A 17,308-nucleotide genomic window follows, 5' to 3' on the forward strand; every position below is an offset into this window, starting at 1 on the left:
GGGACCTGAGGGATTAATAGGTATGACCTCGGCTTGTATCAGCGGCAAAGTGAGTCGCAGCTTCTCAACCTTAACAAGGCTCCACTCTACTGTTCTTTATAACTATTAGCAGTCATGGCGCTTCAAGATCTCCCTATTCTTCACTTAAAGCGAGACATTGTACAAGCCTAACTGCCTTTTACAACCGTCTCCGTCCAACACCTCTTCTGAGAGCATCACACTCTCATGCAGATATCCTGTGCAGCATATCAAAGGCGAGGAAAGGGAGTCTGTCAAAAGGAAACCATTATTTGAGAGCAGACCCTGTAAAGTGGGCTTTTTTCTGCAATGATCAATGAAATCTGAGAAAGTTAAATGGATTTTTATTTTACTCACAACACTTGACTCTCATATTTTCCAACTAAGAAGTGAGAATGTTTTCCTTACCGGCTGTGGCCTAATAAAGCAGAACTAAGTGAATCATTAATAAAAGATACAGGTATCTCAAGCTCAGATGAGGCCTCCAGAGAGCTAAAGGCTTTCCGAGGAATATTAATCACCCTCGGAGTTGCTTCCCATCCTGCCCCAGCATAAGCCCTTCAATTATCAATCTCCTACCACACACTAACGGAGCGTTAAATGAAAACAAAGGAGAGGTGCTCAGGAACAAAAAGCTATCTGTGTTGCTGTGTGATAATCGATAAGAGGAGTAGTGAAGTATGCCGGTGTGTGTCTGTGAGAAGCTTCTTCAGCCTTGAATACTTTTACTTGTCTCATGACCGGTAGACATCCTGGGAGAAAGGAAGGAGACAGGAGGAAGGAAGACAGACGCTGCCTCTCAGCACATATTTTGACCAAACAAAAGGGAAGCTCCTTGGGTTTTGTGTTTCTGTGTTTGCTGTTGAATCTAGGGTTGTTTCTAGTAGTAAAAGTGAACAGATTGACGTCTGAGCCTGAAGTTAACTGGAAACTTTGTCTCCTTTGGCAACAGAGAGAAATGGAAAGAAACTTAAACTAAATGACTAAAGCACATCTATCATCGCTTTCTATTTTTACATTGATCCGTGAACAACAGCTTTGTTTGTATCTTAGGTTTCATATTCAGTGTCTGAATCCTCATTATGTTTCTGAACAAACACAATCCTACACTGGTTTGAATGGGTTTTAACAATGAATGCATGGTGATTTAATTTCTTTCTGTCAGATATAAATACAAATAAATCTGTTTTAAGCCTCCTAGACTGAAAGAAGCTTCTCAGAATTAAGAGCTAATCCATATCATCTTCCATATTTCAGTGAGGTGATTAAGACATTAATAACACCAGGAGCGCATGCGTCACCGCTGAGTTGCTCGGGTGGACGCCGGTTCCAGACAAAAATGGGAAAACTGTGGTAAAAATAACAGAAAACTATACTACTAAATCAACTATTGTCTCTCTCTAAAAAAGGAATTTATGTGAACTGGATCTGGAAACTTATTTTGTGATATGCCTTCGAAAAAAACGCGGTTACAAACAAAGACAAGTGATATCTCACAAGCTGAACAGGTGACGGTGATTGATATGGCTGAAGGCGTCAACTCCGAATTGTTTGTCCTGATTCGGACAATTATACGTGAAGAAATCAATGCAGCGATGGATAAATTACAACCGCAACTTGATGGTCTCAAGACAGACTTGATAGAGTGCACTAAGAAAGTTACAGTTTTGGAGAAGTCGGTGGGTTGTATGGAGAGTCGCGTTTTGGATCTGGAAATGGAGAAGGAGCGTCTTCAAAAGGAGAACAAAGACCTGAAGGATAGAGCTGACAGGTTGGAGAACTATAGTCGGAAATATAATCTACGCATCTTGGGTCTTACTACTGACATCGAGAAAGGTAATCCCACAAGTTACATGTCAGCTCTATTTCAAGAACTTTTCAAAGATAAACTCCAATATATGCCTGAAGTTGAAAGTGCGTATCGCACTGGATCTGTGAATAAGCATGGGCAGCGGGCCATGATAGTAAGGATGCACAGACTGGTCGCGAGAGAGGAGATTCTACGCATGGCAAAGATGGAAAGAGTGCTGGAGATTCGTGGGATGAAGCTGAGTATTTTTCCTGATTTCACTGCGGAGATCGTGAAGGCTCGAGCGAGATTCCGGGAGGTCAGGAGTATATTATGGAGTGTTGGAGTAAAACATGGTATTATTCACCCGGCCACCCTGATCCTGACTTTTAAAGGAGAGACTAAAAAGTTTGCTGATCACTTGATGGCGGAGAAATTTGTCAAAACAGTGATCAAACCGGAAAAACAAATCTAGGGATGAGATGATAATTATTGATATTGTTGTGGGTCTGGACTGGTGGAACTATCTTTTGTAAGCTATAGATGCTTGTAAAATGGGTGAGCAGATTGTGTGTGCATATATGTGTGAATGAATGGTTATGTGTTTATTTTTTTGTAGTTTACTTGTTTATTTTTTTACAGCTCTACAATTATGACAATGTGAATTTAAAAAGCATTATAGTAATATGGTGAGAGAAAGTGTATTATTTGGTAAAGGATTGAAAATAGCCCATTTGAATATTTGCAGTCTGAGAAATAAGGTTCAGGATATTATTGAAGTTTTAAGTTACTATAAGTTGCATGTATTAGCTTTATCAGAAACTCATTTGGATGTAAACATTGATAACTCTGTTGTGTTTATACATGGATATAATTTTTATAGGTATGATAGGAATATAAATGGGGGAGGAGTGGCATTTTACGTTCAGGATCACATACCGGTAAAGGTTAGATCGGATCTTGGCCATATTGGTGTTGAAGCATTATGGTTGGAATTGCACTTACCATACATCCGACCCGTCTTAGTAGGTTGTTGTTATAGACCTCCAAATTCGCCAATAGTTTGTTTAGATCAGATTTGTTCTATGTTAGACAAAGCATGTGACTTAAATAAGGAGATCTACTTTACTGGAGATTTAAATATTGACTGGAGTTTGAGTAATTGTTCTTTAAAAAACAAATTGCAATCTTTTACTGACACCTGTAATTTGGTACAAGTTGTGACAAAACCAACTAGAGTTTTTTACTCATCTGATGGGAAAAAAACCGCTACATGTATTGATTTAATGTTTACAAATTCTGTAGATTTCTGTTCAAAAGGAATTTCAGTTTGTGTTGGGTTTAGTGATCATAACTTAATTGCAATTAATAGAAAGACCAAAATCCCCAAATCAGGTCAGAAAATTATTATTAAGCGAAATTTAAAAAATTTTAATGAGAGGAGTTACGAGGATGAGGTCAGAAATATTGATTGGTCTCAGATATTACGAGAGGATGATCCGAATAGAGCCTTGGAGGTTTTCACTAGGTCATTAATGCCAATCATTGATAAACATGCTCCTCTGAGGAAAATGACAGTAAGGAATGCTGCTTCCCCCTGGCTCGATTCTGAACTTAAAGGGTTCATTAAGCAAAGAAATGAATTAAAGACTGAAGCAATCCTATCGGATAACAGGGTATTGTGGAATAGGTATAAACAACTGAGGAATTATGTAACTAAATTAAACAGATCAAAGAAAAAGGCATATTATGGAAGAAAATTCGTAGATGTAAAATCAGACAGTAGTAAAATATGGAAAACCGTAAATGAATTGGTTGGTCGAAAAGGTAATGTTGTTGAAATTGGTGTCTGATGTGATTGCTATGCCAGTTTGTTATATTATTAATCTCAGTCTGGAAAAATGTATTTGCCCAACTGACTGGAAAATAGCTAAAATTGTGCCTCTTCTTAAAAATAACAAGGAACCATTTTCTGGAAAAAATTGTCGACCTATAAGTATTTTACCAGTGTTGAGTAAAATAATGGAGAAAATTGTTTACGATCAGATTAATTTGTATTTTAGTAAAAATGGTTTAAATTCAGTTTATCAGCATGCTTACAAGAAAGGGCACTCTACAATGTCAGCTTTAGCTCAAGTGACTGATGATTGGCTAAATGAAATTGAAAATAAAAAGTTAGTGGGTACTATATTATTAGATTTAAGTGCAGCTTTTGATTTATTAGATCATGAGCTATTGTTGGACAAGTTGATTTGGTATGGGTTTGAACTTCCTGCGGTTCAATGGATTAAAAGTTATCTTGTTAATCGAGAATTTAAAGTATTATTTAATGGTAGCTACTCTGAGAAGAAGATGTTGTGTTGTGGTGTGCCACAAGGGAGTTGCCTTGGGCCACTTTTATTTTCTATTTATTTGAATGATTTATCACATATTTTGAAACAAGCTACCATTGCTCTGTATGCGGACGATTCAACGGTTTATGTATCTGACACAAATGTACTTAATCTGAATGTAATTCTGAATGAGGAGTTGAGACTAATTGAGGGCTGGTTTTATGAAAATAAGCTGGTGATTAATGCAGAAAAGACTAAATGTATTTTAATAGGATCAAGTCATCTTCTTAAAAAAGAATTTCCTGTTTTGAATTTGTTTATAGAAGGATGCCCTATAGAACAAGTGACTGAGGTCAAGATGCTTGGGGTGATAGTGGACAGCATGTTAACGTGGGACAGTCAAATAAAGGAAATATTGAAGAAAATGGGTAGGAGTATGGCTTTAGTTAAGTACTGCAGAAAATGTGTACCAAACCAAATTAGGAAAATATTAGTTGAATCAATAGTTCTGTCACATATAGATTATTGTTCAATCATTTGGTCTAATACAACGGATACTAATTTAAATAAACTGCAGATAGCGCAAAATAAAGCAGCTCGACTTGTCTTAAGCTGTTCATTTAGAACAAATATTAATGAGATGCATAGCCGGTTAGCCTGGCTGCATGTGAGGGGCAGGATAAAATATTCCTTAATTATGTTCCTTAGAAATATAATTATAAGAAAAACACCTGAAATATTGTATAGAAAGTTGACATTTTTCAAGGATGTGCATGAATACTCTACACGACAGATAGGTGAGAATCGTTTTTTGTTGCCGATCTGTCGTACCAGCCAGGGTCAGAGAATGGTTCGCTATAGGGCCATGGTGGCATGGAACTCACTACCACAGTTTCTGATTATCAATATGTATACAACTAGTTTTTATAAAACATTGCAACTGTTTTTATTTTCCTTAGAATGAATATCATTTTATATTATGAACTATAACTGAACTTGTTAGATGGTGCCATTTGTGTAGGGCTTATTTGGGAATTATTATAATGACCTTAGTAAAATGAATAGAGATATCATAAATCTGAAATTATTTTGGTTTATTTGTGTTTTAGGTAGAGCTTTTATGTATATTTTTATTAGTTTTTGTGTATGATATTTTGTTCTGTATGTATTGTTTTTGGAATTATGTTTGTTATAATTTCTGTTAGGGAGAATGTTGTATGTACATTGTTAAATGTTTTTGCATTTATAGCTTGTTGATGTAGACCCCAGGAAGAATAGCTGTTGCTATGTCAATAGCTAATGGTGGATCTAAATAAACTAAACTAAACATTACATGTTTGTTCTATGTAATCTGGGATTTAGTGTATTTTGCAACATGATACAAGCTTATGAGAGTCAGATATTTGTGGCCTTGACTGAGCCACTATCTGTTTTACAGTCAGCTCATGGGTGCAGATTCTCTTTGTAATCAAAGGAGTGTTGCCTGTTCTGTTCTGCTTTACCTGTCTGTTCACACACATAGTAATCCTTCATTACAATAGCCTTAATTGTGATGCAATGGCTGCACTATGAAATTTCTGGATTCAAATGATTTCACCAGGCTGTGCAATAATAATGACGGAGCGGCTTAGCTGCCTCATTATAGATTCTATTGGATTCAACCATAATGAACCACCCGGAGTCACCGAGTTGTGTTTTGTTGGGAGGAGATGAATACCTGAACTTTAATCTGCTTATTATTTTAAGGATTGACTGATCACCCCTAAACAATATAACACCCCGAACTCTGAGAGGATTAAACGTAGGAAAAGCAAGTCCACGAATGAATGATGTGGATGAAGCCTCCTTCTACAGCAGGACAGTGCACCTCACCACATAGGTAGAGAGCCACAACCGAGTGTGTTGTTGTTGCAGTAGCTAAGCTCCCAGAACCCAATCTGATCAAGCATTCACAGGATGCAAGTCACAGAGGCCCAAGACCACATCCCACAGGACCCAAAGGATCAGCTGTCAGCTCTCTAGTGCCAGACACCCCAGTACATCCCGGGAGGTTTCCTCTCCACGCCCTGACAGGTCTGAGCTGTTCTGGCAACCCAGAGGGGATCTCCACAACATTCGATGTTTGTCTTTAATATGACAGCTGATTGGTGTAGTTAAGGAATGTTTGCATAAAATAAAGGATGCAGATGTCAGACTGTTTTGTGTTGCATAGATCTGGACGGGATTGGAAGGAAAAGATACTTTGGGATTTGAAGCATGTGCTTAGAACATGAAGATGTAAGATTGCGACTGTCTTCATGTCAGTATGTCTTGTAATCTGAACTCGTGTGTCACGGTGAACCTCCTATAAAAACCACAAGAATTATGTGCACATGTAAATATTCATTTCAGTGGAGATATAAATGAAAAATAAAGTGCTGTAACTTGATAGTTTCTCTTAATGATTATTACAGTAAAAGTATAGATAGATTACAGTGAATTTTATATTCTTCTTTCTCAGTAAACTCTTTTTAATGCTAAAATTGTACTTGAAGGTCACAGCCAAGCCTGAAATATTTATTTAAATATTATCTTAAGATCAAAAGCAGCTTGTTCTGTTTTGTAATGACAAAGTTTGTTTACTTGTGATAATAAACTAATGTACTTTTTATCTTGAGGAATCCTCCTTTGGTTTTCCTGAGATGGTATAAATTAGCACCATCTGAAGGTAAAAATTTGGGCTTGCTGTACTGCAACTTTAGCAAATTTGAATATAAAGTAGATGTCTGAGTCATTTGATCACACCTTGGTTTTTATTCCAGGAGTTAGGGTTATTATTATTATCTCATGATATAATTTAATTTACTTTTACTTATTCTTTTAATAAATTATGTTCACGTTTTGAGCAGCTCCTGTCCCTGTTTCAGTCAGGAGTTCGAGATAACCCAGGTTGTTTTACCATGACAACAACACGTTTATCTTCACATAATGAAATAAATAACTTGTAAAATTAAAACCATAGCAGTAAGGGCTTATTGTTCTCTTTAGAGCCATTTTAAGCATAAATTGCAGATGTTTCTGATAAAAACAAGGTTTCCACGAGTGTTAATGCTCTTCAGTGAGATAATGCTATGCTAGCTGTGGCCATTTTAAATGTTATTTACTGACAATCAAATGGCTGAGAAAGCATATTATCTTTAAAGACTTTGTGTGTCTCTGTGTGTGATTTTACCCTCCAGGCTGCATCCTGGGCCCATGCAGGGCTGGAAATCCTGTGTGTGCGGACACGGCACGCTGAGGTCTAGTTGAGCCTTCAGCATCCTTTGTCTCATCCTGCGACCTTTGTCACATGTAGCACTGCTGCAAGCTGACCATGGAGACCAGGCGGAGTAGATGCATGTCTCTGGTGTGTCGTCTGCAGGAAGAAGGTGGACATATGGGGATTTTGTTTCAATTCCATATAATTTGGTGAATGACAGGAGTAAAATGGTCAATTCTGACAGATTCATTTGCATTAACAAAACTTAATTCTCAATTTCAGAGTGAAACAACTCAACTCATCTGTCAGGTTTAGCAGGACGAGTGATAAAATACAGAACTTGGTGCGTTTCCATTACCCCTAGAATTGCACAAAACCTAAATATCCCAATAAAAAACTGGTAATGGAAAAACCTTAATTTCGAAAAACTTCTTATATATCACCAAAAAGTTTTTACGCTCTCATGAGGTTGTTTTTCAGACATGTCAGTATGGCAATATATTGCAAAAGTGAAATGGAAACACTTTTTTCGTATTTACACATACCCTGAACGTGATGTAGGAGTCACATGACCAGTTCATTTCAATTAAAGATGGCACGGTATGAGTACACGCAGGAGGACATGGAAATCTTTTTAAAAATAATTAAAGAAAAAATATAACTACCATCAGCTTTACAAAGAATTATAAATCTGCATTCTCCTCATAATGGAGTCCTGTGAGCCACGATTTTACGAGAATAACGGCTAATGCGTTAACCACCATTCAGTGGAAACCCCTACAAATCACAATTACACTTTATCAAATTTTTTTAAATATTGCTTTTATTTTGCCAAAAACTGTAATGGGAACACAGCTAATGTGTCTTAAGGTGATTACCACAGGTAGTGGACCCCAAGAGACCACCAAGTGACATCCAAACAATAGAGGAAGCAGCAGAGGGACTGAGCTTGAAAGAAAAAGATGAGTGTGATTTATGAATGTCTTGTCCAATTATCAGTGGTAGCAGGGGTACTGGCTTCAATTAAAAATGCTCTCTTAGGGCTTTAGAGAGCCAGAGAAAAGAAGCGGAAAGGTGGGGGAGAATATACTGTCATGCTGCAGGGACAAACCTGAATGAACCCAACTCTCTGGGATAACGTGTAATGACAGAGGCGAATGAGGGAAGAAAGGAGCTGTAGACACAAAGAGGAAGGCAAGGGGAGAGGTGGCTTGATGTGTAAGTGAAAGTGCTGAAGCTCGGGGCAGACCTGGGGGAACAACCTAAATAGAAACTTGCCTGTGTAGTGTCATTTTGCACCAAGAAAAGGAAGAAAGTGAGGCCAGGTAGAGGAACAGAGAGGGGAAAAGGAGGAGGGAGAGAGGGAAATGGCCTGTGACTGACTGGGGAAGACATTTATTAGGCAGCAGGGGATCTTTGGTAAGGATCCTGCTATGTATGCAAAACCCTGCACCCTACCTAAAGACTCTACCAGCAAAAATATGCATAAAACTCCAGATGCACAACACAAACATTGTGATTTAACAGTCTTTCTTGGTTGCTGGTTCAGTGGCAAAGAGGCAGGTACTGTAAAAATAACAGATCTTCTAACAATAAGTAAACTAGAAATTAAGTGTTTAAAATATTCTACACTGAGCAGATGGATGAAAAGTCATCATAAACATTTTCACCCACACAGCTAGTGGAGGCAACCAGTTCAGGAGATAGACCCAGACGTCCTCCCCCAGCGACACTCTCCAGCCCTTCCATGGGGATTCCAAAGCGTTTCCAAGCCAAAAAGGGATATATAATCATCCACCATATCCTGGGTCCACCCTGGTGTCTCCTAACAGTAGAATCTATTTGGAAATCCTCCAAGGGGAGGCAACCTGGAATTATCCTAATTTGATGCCAGAAGCACCTCACCTGACTCCTTTTGATGAACAGAGGAGCAGTGTCTCTATACTTTATTTTCCCCTCATTATTTCTAGGTTTGTTCGTCTTTTTGTCTTTTATTTTATGTTTTTAAAAATGACTCATTCCTGGCAAGTAAATAATGGAGCAACATTAAATTTATTCAGTCTTGGGATTTCTGTTTTTACTTTAGAGATTAAATCTAATGCGATTTTCACCAGAATCTGTCCAGCATCAACAGCATATGAGGCAGCGAGATAACCCTGTTGCAATATGATACTTCCTCTCTTTGACTTGCTTCATGGTCCGTTTGCTTTCACACTGCAAGTGGATCACACCAGGGTTCACTTGAGACCCCCAGTTTTCAACCAGACCAGACACGTCTTTGCTCTGCACCAGAGTGCGAATGATCTTTCACACTGCTTCAAGCAAAACATACTATCCGATGAAGTGGACAAGGGTTTGTTTAAAGAAAACCAGACGGCACCAGTGTGGATGCACCTCCAAACTCCTCCAACTGAGGCAAGGACTCATTCCCAACTCAGAGGGGCACTTCACACTGAGCTCTGAACCGCCCCGGTGCATGCTGATGGCCTTGGTCTAAAGAAGCCAAAAGAATCACATTTTCTGTAGTATGCAGGGATGCAACCCTAACATCACCAGATGTGATTCTCTCCTGGATTGTGCCATGAGTTCCTGTCCATCAACACCACAAACACACACTGTGAATAAGTTCAACTTTGTGCCAAGAATGTGCCTCAGGCTTTGGGACCAGAAAAACCTCAAATCTAAATGAGTCTTTAATTTCACTTTTAAAAGCAATTAATTACATTAATGAGCAGAGTTAAAAGAGTTGTGCTGCATCCCAGAATAATGTTTAACTGAGACTAAAATAGGACTCAAGACGTAGTTCACGGCAGGACGCCCACATTTATTAAACAGGGTGGAAGTGAAGCCTTGCCAGATGTGTAATTTGACTAACTGATCTTCAATTTTTGTTTTAGAGGCATCTATGGTGTGTTTTCTTGATCATAAAAAGTCCCAACAACATCATCTCAGTTTGTAACCAACAAGTCCAGTAATAAGGGTGATCTGAAGAGGCAGAAAAGTTCTCAGAACACAGAGTTATAGAGTAATAACTGTAGTATACTTGGGGTTCTTGGCCAACTGTGTGTTTGAGTGTGCATTTACTGTACCTTCCTGTTTCTCCTCCTGTCCAATATCAGCTACGATGTCGTCAATGGTGTCTGGCACCACGTTACACTGCTCTCCCTGCACACATGACCAAAGATGATGCCACACAAAAGAAAGATGTCCAAAACCTTGCAATAAAACAATCCTAGAGCACAGGACTATCACAACATATCAACACAGATTAACATAAATGGCCTTCTTCATCCTTCTGTAAAACCCTTTACTGTCTTCTCTGTGCAGAATGTGTATGTTACTGTCTTCAGATGAGAGTTTGTTCTCCTTTTGATGCTCGTTTGGTCTGATCAGAGGAGCAGCTCTCCATTGTTGGGCCTCCTGTATAAATGTTAGTTCTCTCCTTGCTGCACTGGACAGTTTGTCTTGTGTTTTTTTGTGTTTTAGGGCTGGGCTATACTTGCTGTGAACACAAGCATACACGTCAATGTTCTGCTACGTCTGTGTATATATTGCTGCAAAGAACAAAGGCACAGCACAGCAAAAATGATCAGTATTGGAGGTCATCGCAAAGGGGAGTACACTGCACTTGGACTTTGAAATAGTGAAAAGGCCAATTTACCTGTCACACTGTATATCAGGGGCATCAACCCCCAAAATGCTTCCAATTTGTTGCCAACTATTAAGTTGCAAGTGTTTGTCACTGTGCTACGAGAAGGAAAAATCATACAGATGCTGGTAGTTGGGGACATGGTTTGAGAGATGGTCTTCAAAACTTTCCGCCATTGCGTTTACCTCGGACCTGTTGTGTTCATGCTTTTGTTGGCACGAGCACCTCTAGCACGATACCTCATCTCAACGTTAGTGGCCTACGTACCAAAGAATTCTAGAAATGCGCGAGAGCCATGATACGTATGCGTATACATTGCTAACTGCATATACTGTATATCCCAGCCCTTACGCTACCCTTAAGGTTTTTTTTTTCTTTAATAAAGAGCACTGCTTGGTATAAATGTAAAATATATATTTTTGAAGAGAATCTTTAGTTTCTTAGATACCCCAGCCACATATTGAGAAAACAACATAAAAGCAACATCTGACACAAAAGAAAAGAAGAAGTTGTAACTCCATATGTGGCCATAGTGTGTGATAAACCGGAGGACTTTTAAGGTTATGAAGAACACACAGGGGCTCTATTAGTCAGAACTGAGGAAGCCTTGTGATGTGACAAAGAGCATCTTCAAGACCCAGACATGAGGCTGCTTTCTAATTAAGTTTCCAGAAACATATAAATTATATATTTATAATCATTTCTCAAGTATCTATAATGGGAACAGACAGTTGTATTTGTTTATTATGTATGCAGTGTTGAAGAATGAGTGACATTTTTTTTCAAACACACACATTTAAACTAACATCTTACCTTTCGTGCAATACGTTCCACCACTACCTGGGCCACAGGGGTGATTGGGCCACCCTCTGGGTCATAAAACGGACTCTGTGGGTGGTCCAAACTAGTCAAGGGTCGAATTTTCTCCTGAGGTATGGTAGGCTTGTTTGGTGACTGGAAATAAAGAGGTATGTGTAAAAATAAGCAAACTTAAGCACAAAAACTTAGAGAATCATATGTGAAAATTTGTTTAAATACAAACAAACAAACAAACAAACAAACAAAAAAAAAACCACTCGGTCCAAAGCTTACAAAAACTAGAAGATCTCGTGGCACCTAATGCATAGGCTCATTTAGAGTTTTTTCTTTTTTCTTTACTTCTGCTGCACTATAACCCCTATACCAGTGAAAGGACAGTACACTCTAAAAAACTCAGACTGCTCTTGGTTTGTCCAATAAACTGATAAACCATTTTTTCTGTGGTCCTCCGTAATTAATCATTTTATCTCTCTTTTTCATCTTCTTGCTGTAAGCTAGCATTATAAGGAGCCAAAGCTACTTCACAGTCTTCTAGAGATGATTATGCTATCTTATGTGGTTGTAAATACCAATGAATTATAAATAATTTAACATTTTTAGTGTTATATCTTTTGTATTACCTAACAACTACTTTCAGTGGGACAATGCAGAGATTTGTCATGATTGTCAGTGGTTATAATGATACCATCCACATCACCACCCCATCTCGCTCCCTTAGATTCTCCTCCACCGTAAATCTGACTGAGCCCCCTGCCTGCCTCAGCACCATGGGGAGCCGAGCCTTCAGTCGCTCTGCTCTCCTGCTCTGGAATTTTCTGCCACCAGCTATCATGAACTCTGAAACTCTTGCCATTTTTAAATCCAGACTCAAAACTCATCTGTTCAAAACTGCCTACTCATTGTAATCACTAGTCTGCAAATTTCCTCTGCCATTCATCCATTTCTGTATTTTTTTCTCTGGTCTCATTAGTGCACTTTGTTTTATTCCTGATTGCTTTTTATATGTTATTGTTTTTATGTTGTAAAGTGTCCTTGGGGGTCTTGAAAGGTGCTTTAAAAAATAAATAACATTTTCTTCACAGTTCAGAATGTACTGCCTTTGTTAATGTTTAGTGGTTCAGCTACCCCGCTAGGGATAGCTAGCGAATAAATAGTGTACTGCAGCTGCCTCAGTATAGTGGAAGAAGAAGTAGTAGAAGAAGAAATTGTTTGTGGTTGATGCACTGGTGTTGTAAAGGTTTCATTTAAACAGAGCACAGGAAACACATGCCTGTAAGTGTTTTGACAATCTGAGTTTAAGTTCTTAAAAGAGGCAAAATTGTTACGGCTACTGCTGTTATATCGTTCCCTTTGAACGGCGACGTGAAGGCTAATTCTGTTAGCATCTCTATGGGAATTCTCATTCAGAGTTAGCATTGAGCTAGCGACTTTTATCGTTATCGTTTTTTGTTTAAATACTGACTTATTTTTTTATTTACAGTGCTGTATGACATAATGTGAGTGCAGTATTTGTAACTATGGTGTGTTGCATCTGTTACAGTTTTACAGTATCTTCATGAGAAGGCAAATAAATCTTCAAACAGTCAAGAAGTTTCATACTTTCTCTGGAAGAACTGTTATCTATAGGCCAAACTGAATTCCACATTAACGGAGGGCTGAATACAGAAATATTTTCATCTTGGTCTGAGATTTTTTTTCTTTAACATGAAGAATCCAGAGTTCCTGTTGTGGTTAATGGATTTTAACACTTTCATGGATGTTCAGTGGCCTGACATCAAAGCCCAAATTTAAATATAATGTATTATGTATAATGTATAATATTTAATGTGTTTTTTTAAATATTATTTTCTTTTGTTTTTTTCTTCTTGGTTTCTTGTGTGAATCCTTCCTTGGGACAATTCTTTTTAACTTGGCACCTCATATACCTCAATTATACAAGGATTTTGTTTTTACAGTTAATGTTTCCACACAAACCATCATCAAGCAATAGATCTATATCACTTCATCTCTTATCATACAGCAAATTGAAGTGCCACAGCTTATCTTCTGTAAGCCTTATCTACTCCAATTTCCCACTCCATTCATGGCTGTCACAACTGGTAAACTCAGCTAAAACAGTCAACATTTTATTGTGGAAAAATGAACCAAAGAACTCTCTGTAAGGGCAGTCTTGATATTTGGATTTTCACTACAAAATAATTGTGGCCAAAACCTCTTATTAGAATATTACTGCATAATCTATTAACAACTTCATATAAACATATTACTGTCAAGCAGAGGTGATGTTAAGAGTTTCTTGGGGCCCAGGCAAAAATTCACAGGGAGACCCCTTCCAAGCAGCTTTCACCACCATTATACAGACGTGGACAAAATTGTTGGTACCCTTCAGTTAATGAAAGAAAAACTCACAATGGTCACAGAAATAACTTGAATCTGACAAAAGTAATAATAAATAAAAATTCTATTAAATTTAACCACTGAATGTCAGACATTGCTTTTCAACCATGCTTTAACAGAATTATTTAAAAAAAAAATAAACTCATGAAACAGGCCTGGACAAAAATGATGGTACTGCTACAAAAGACTGAAAATAATGTGACCAAAGAGACATGTTAATCCAAGGTGTGTCCACTAATTAGCATCACAGGTGTCTACAATCTTGTAATCAGTCAGTGGGCCTATATATAGGCTACAGGTAGTCACTGTGCTGTTTGGTGACTTGGTGTGTACCACACTCAACATGGACCAGAGGAAGCAAAGGAAAGAGTTGTCTCAGGAGATTAGAAAGAAAATTATAGACAAGCATGTTAAATGCAAAGGCTATAAGACCATCTCCAAGCAGCTTGATGTTCATGTGACTACAGTTGCACATATTATTCAGAAATTTAAGATCCATGGGACTGTAGCCAACCTCCCTGGACGTGGCAGCAGGAGAAAAATTGATGACAAAGAGACAGATTATACGAACAGTAACAAAAGAAACAAACTTCTAGAGATTAAAGGTGAACTTCAAGCTCAAGGAACATCAGTGTCAGATCGCACCATCAGTCGTTGTTTGAGCCAAAGTGGACTTAATGGAAGACGACCAAGGAGGACATCATTGTTGAAAACAAACCATAAAAAAGCCAAACTACATGTTGACCAGCCACAAAGCTTCTGGGAGAATGTCCTATGGACAGATGAGACAAAAATGGAACTTTTTGCCAAGGAACATCAGCTCTATGTTTACAGACGGAAAAATGAAGCATATCAAGAAAAGAACACTGTCCCTACTGTGAAACATGGAGGAGGCTCTGTTATGTTCTGGGGCTGCTTTGCTGCATCTGGCACAGGGTGTCTTGAATCTGTGCAGGTACAATGAAATCTCATAACTATCAAGGGACTCTAGAGAGAAAAGTGCTGGACAGTGTCAGAATGCTTGGTCTCAGTCGCAGGTCATGGGTCTTGCAACAGGACAATGACCCAAAACACATCTAAAAACACCCAAGAATGGCTAAGAGGAAAACACTGGACTATTCTAAAGTGGCTTCTATGAGCCCTGACCTAAATCCTATTGAGCATCTTTGGAAGGAGCTGAAACATGCTGTCTGGAAAAGGCTCCCTTCAAACCTGAGACAACTGGAGCAGTTTGCTTATGAGGAGTGGTCCAAAATACCTGCTGAGAGGTGCAGAAGTCTCATTGACAGTTACAGGAATCCTTTGATTGCAGTGATTGCCTCAAAAGGTTGTGCAACAAAATATTAAGTTAAGGATACCATCGTTTTTGTCCAGGCCTGTTTCTTGAGTTTATTTTTTTAAATAATTCTGTTAAAGCATAGTTGAAAAGCAATGTCTGACTTTCACTGGTTAAATTTAATAGAATTTTTATTTATTACTTTTGTCAGATTCAAGTTATTTCTGTGACCATTGAGTTTTTCTTTCATTAACCGAAAGGGTAACAACAATTTTGTACATGTGTGTATACGATACTGTATACTATTAACCATAACATGTTAATAATATCATCTTTAAAGCTTTATTATTGCATTAAATTCATCAAATGCAACTTTTAAGTGTTCTTTGTCACTGCTTTCTTTATTTTTCTGCTTATTCTCCATTATTGACTGTTTTGATTGAATTATCCAGGAGCATTATAGTTTAACATGGTTCCAATACAGAAGGTTTAATTATGTGCTAAAGCCTGCATTATGACTCTTTAGGATTGTAATGTATTATATTATAATCCATAGATAAATGAATAAATACAGTTTTCAGAATCATAAAGCCCACTGGACAGACATGGTAAATAGAATAAAATATGCACACAACACACACAACACAAATTCCCTGCCTCTAAATACAATAACTTATTGTTCTTAGCTAGTTGACCATGATTAGACACAGCTTTAATCTGATAAAGAAAGACCTATGTCCAAGATAAATGTTTTTATTTCCAGCTTGGTGACACCCATGCACTCAACAGCAACAGGACAGTCTCAGCTGAGCTAAATCAGCTTCTGTATTGATGACAGTACTTAATACTCTCTTGATGTCGTCTTTGTTCATTCTGTATTTTCTTCTTTCTTTTGTCACAGCCAGACAGATAACCTCTCTTCATTGTGATAAACCCTCTCTTGTTTGTTTACAAATGATGCTTGGAGCTACTTGTTGCAAGAAGGAGAGTTACAGATGGAGACCCTTTAAGTAGGTCAGTGCTCAGTAAAGGTTGGTCAACCCTCAAGGGTCTACTGGTCCGTGGCCCCAAGCTTTGCCTGCCTCACCAGTTGGCAAATAACGCCTCTACTGTCAAGAAATTCACCTTCATTTTATCTTTCAAATTTATGTCCTTTTCTTTGGTAAATGACTTGTACTCAAAACAGAAATAGTACAAAACCCTGATTTGCAACCTGTGCTGTTTTATCTCAGCTACTGTCATTAAGAGTGAGTCGTAACACTCCCGCCACCTTTATCTGTATGTAGTTCAGTAATTCATTGGTGCAACAAAGTCCCTTCATTTTTTCATGTTCCTAGAAAGATACAATGTGAATTTTTGAGCAGATTATACTCTAACAACTCTTTAATGATCAAGAGAAAATGAACGTGCATGCATAAGAGAGAAAGGGTGAATATCAGGCCATGATTTGAAGGGGAACAATTCCCAATATCCCAAACTAACACTCCAAATAACACACTCGGTAAGAGGGGATGGTGTCTCAGAGGAAAACATCTGCTCTTGTATATTGCCTATCAAACATGCCTGAGGGAAGATATTCACAGTCCTCCACTGAGGAACACTTTGAGTAATCGGACTTAAGCAGCCAAAACCCAGGGCATGGGAATTATTTGTCAAACAAGAATACTAATCCAAAAGTGGCATGGAGGGGATGAATGAATGACGATAAAACAGCCCACGCCGGGTGCTCTAAGGCTTTTGAAAGAAAAACAACTGAATTTCTCTTGAGGGAAAGAACAATACAATGGCA

The 17,308-nt window shown here is 38.1% G+C and overlaps 1 protein-coding gene across 1 annotated transcript in view; it reads right to left on the reverse strand.

Moving 5' to 3' along the window:
- Positions 1-17,308, reverse strand: part of spon1b (spondin 1b) — a 132,418-nt gene that overhangs the window by 8,498 nt on the left and 106,612 nt on the right. The window contains exons 9-11 of the mRNA XM_041997421.1: positions 11,841-11,981; positions 10,468-10,543; positions 7,352-7,534 (exon numbers count right to left, since the gene is read on the reverse strand). Of these exons, the coding sequence (XP_041853355.1) occupies positions 7,352-7,534; positions 10,468-10,543; positions 11,841-11,981 (400 nt within the window). The remainder of the gene's footprint in view (positions 1-7,351; positions 7,535-10,467; positions 10,544-11,840; positions 11,982-17,308) is intronic.

This window comes from Melanotaenia boesemani, chromosome 10, assembly GCF_017639745.1.
Source record: "Melanotaenia boesemani isolate fMelBoe1 chromosome 10, fMelBoe1.pri, whole genome shotgun sequence".
Lineage (NCBI taxonomy): Eukaryota > Metazoa > Chordata > Actinopteri > Atheriniformes > Melanotaeniidae > Melanotaenia > Melanotaenia boesemani.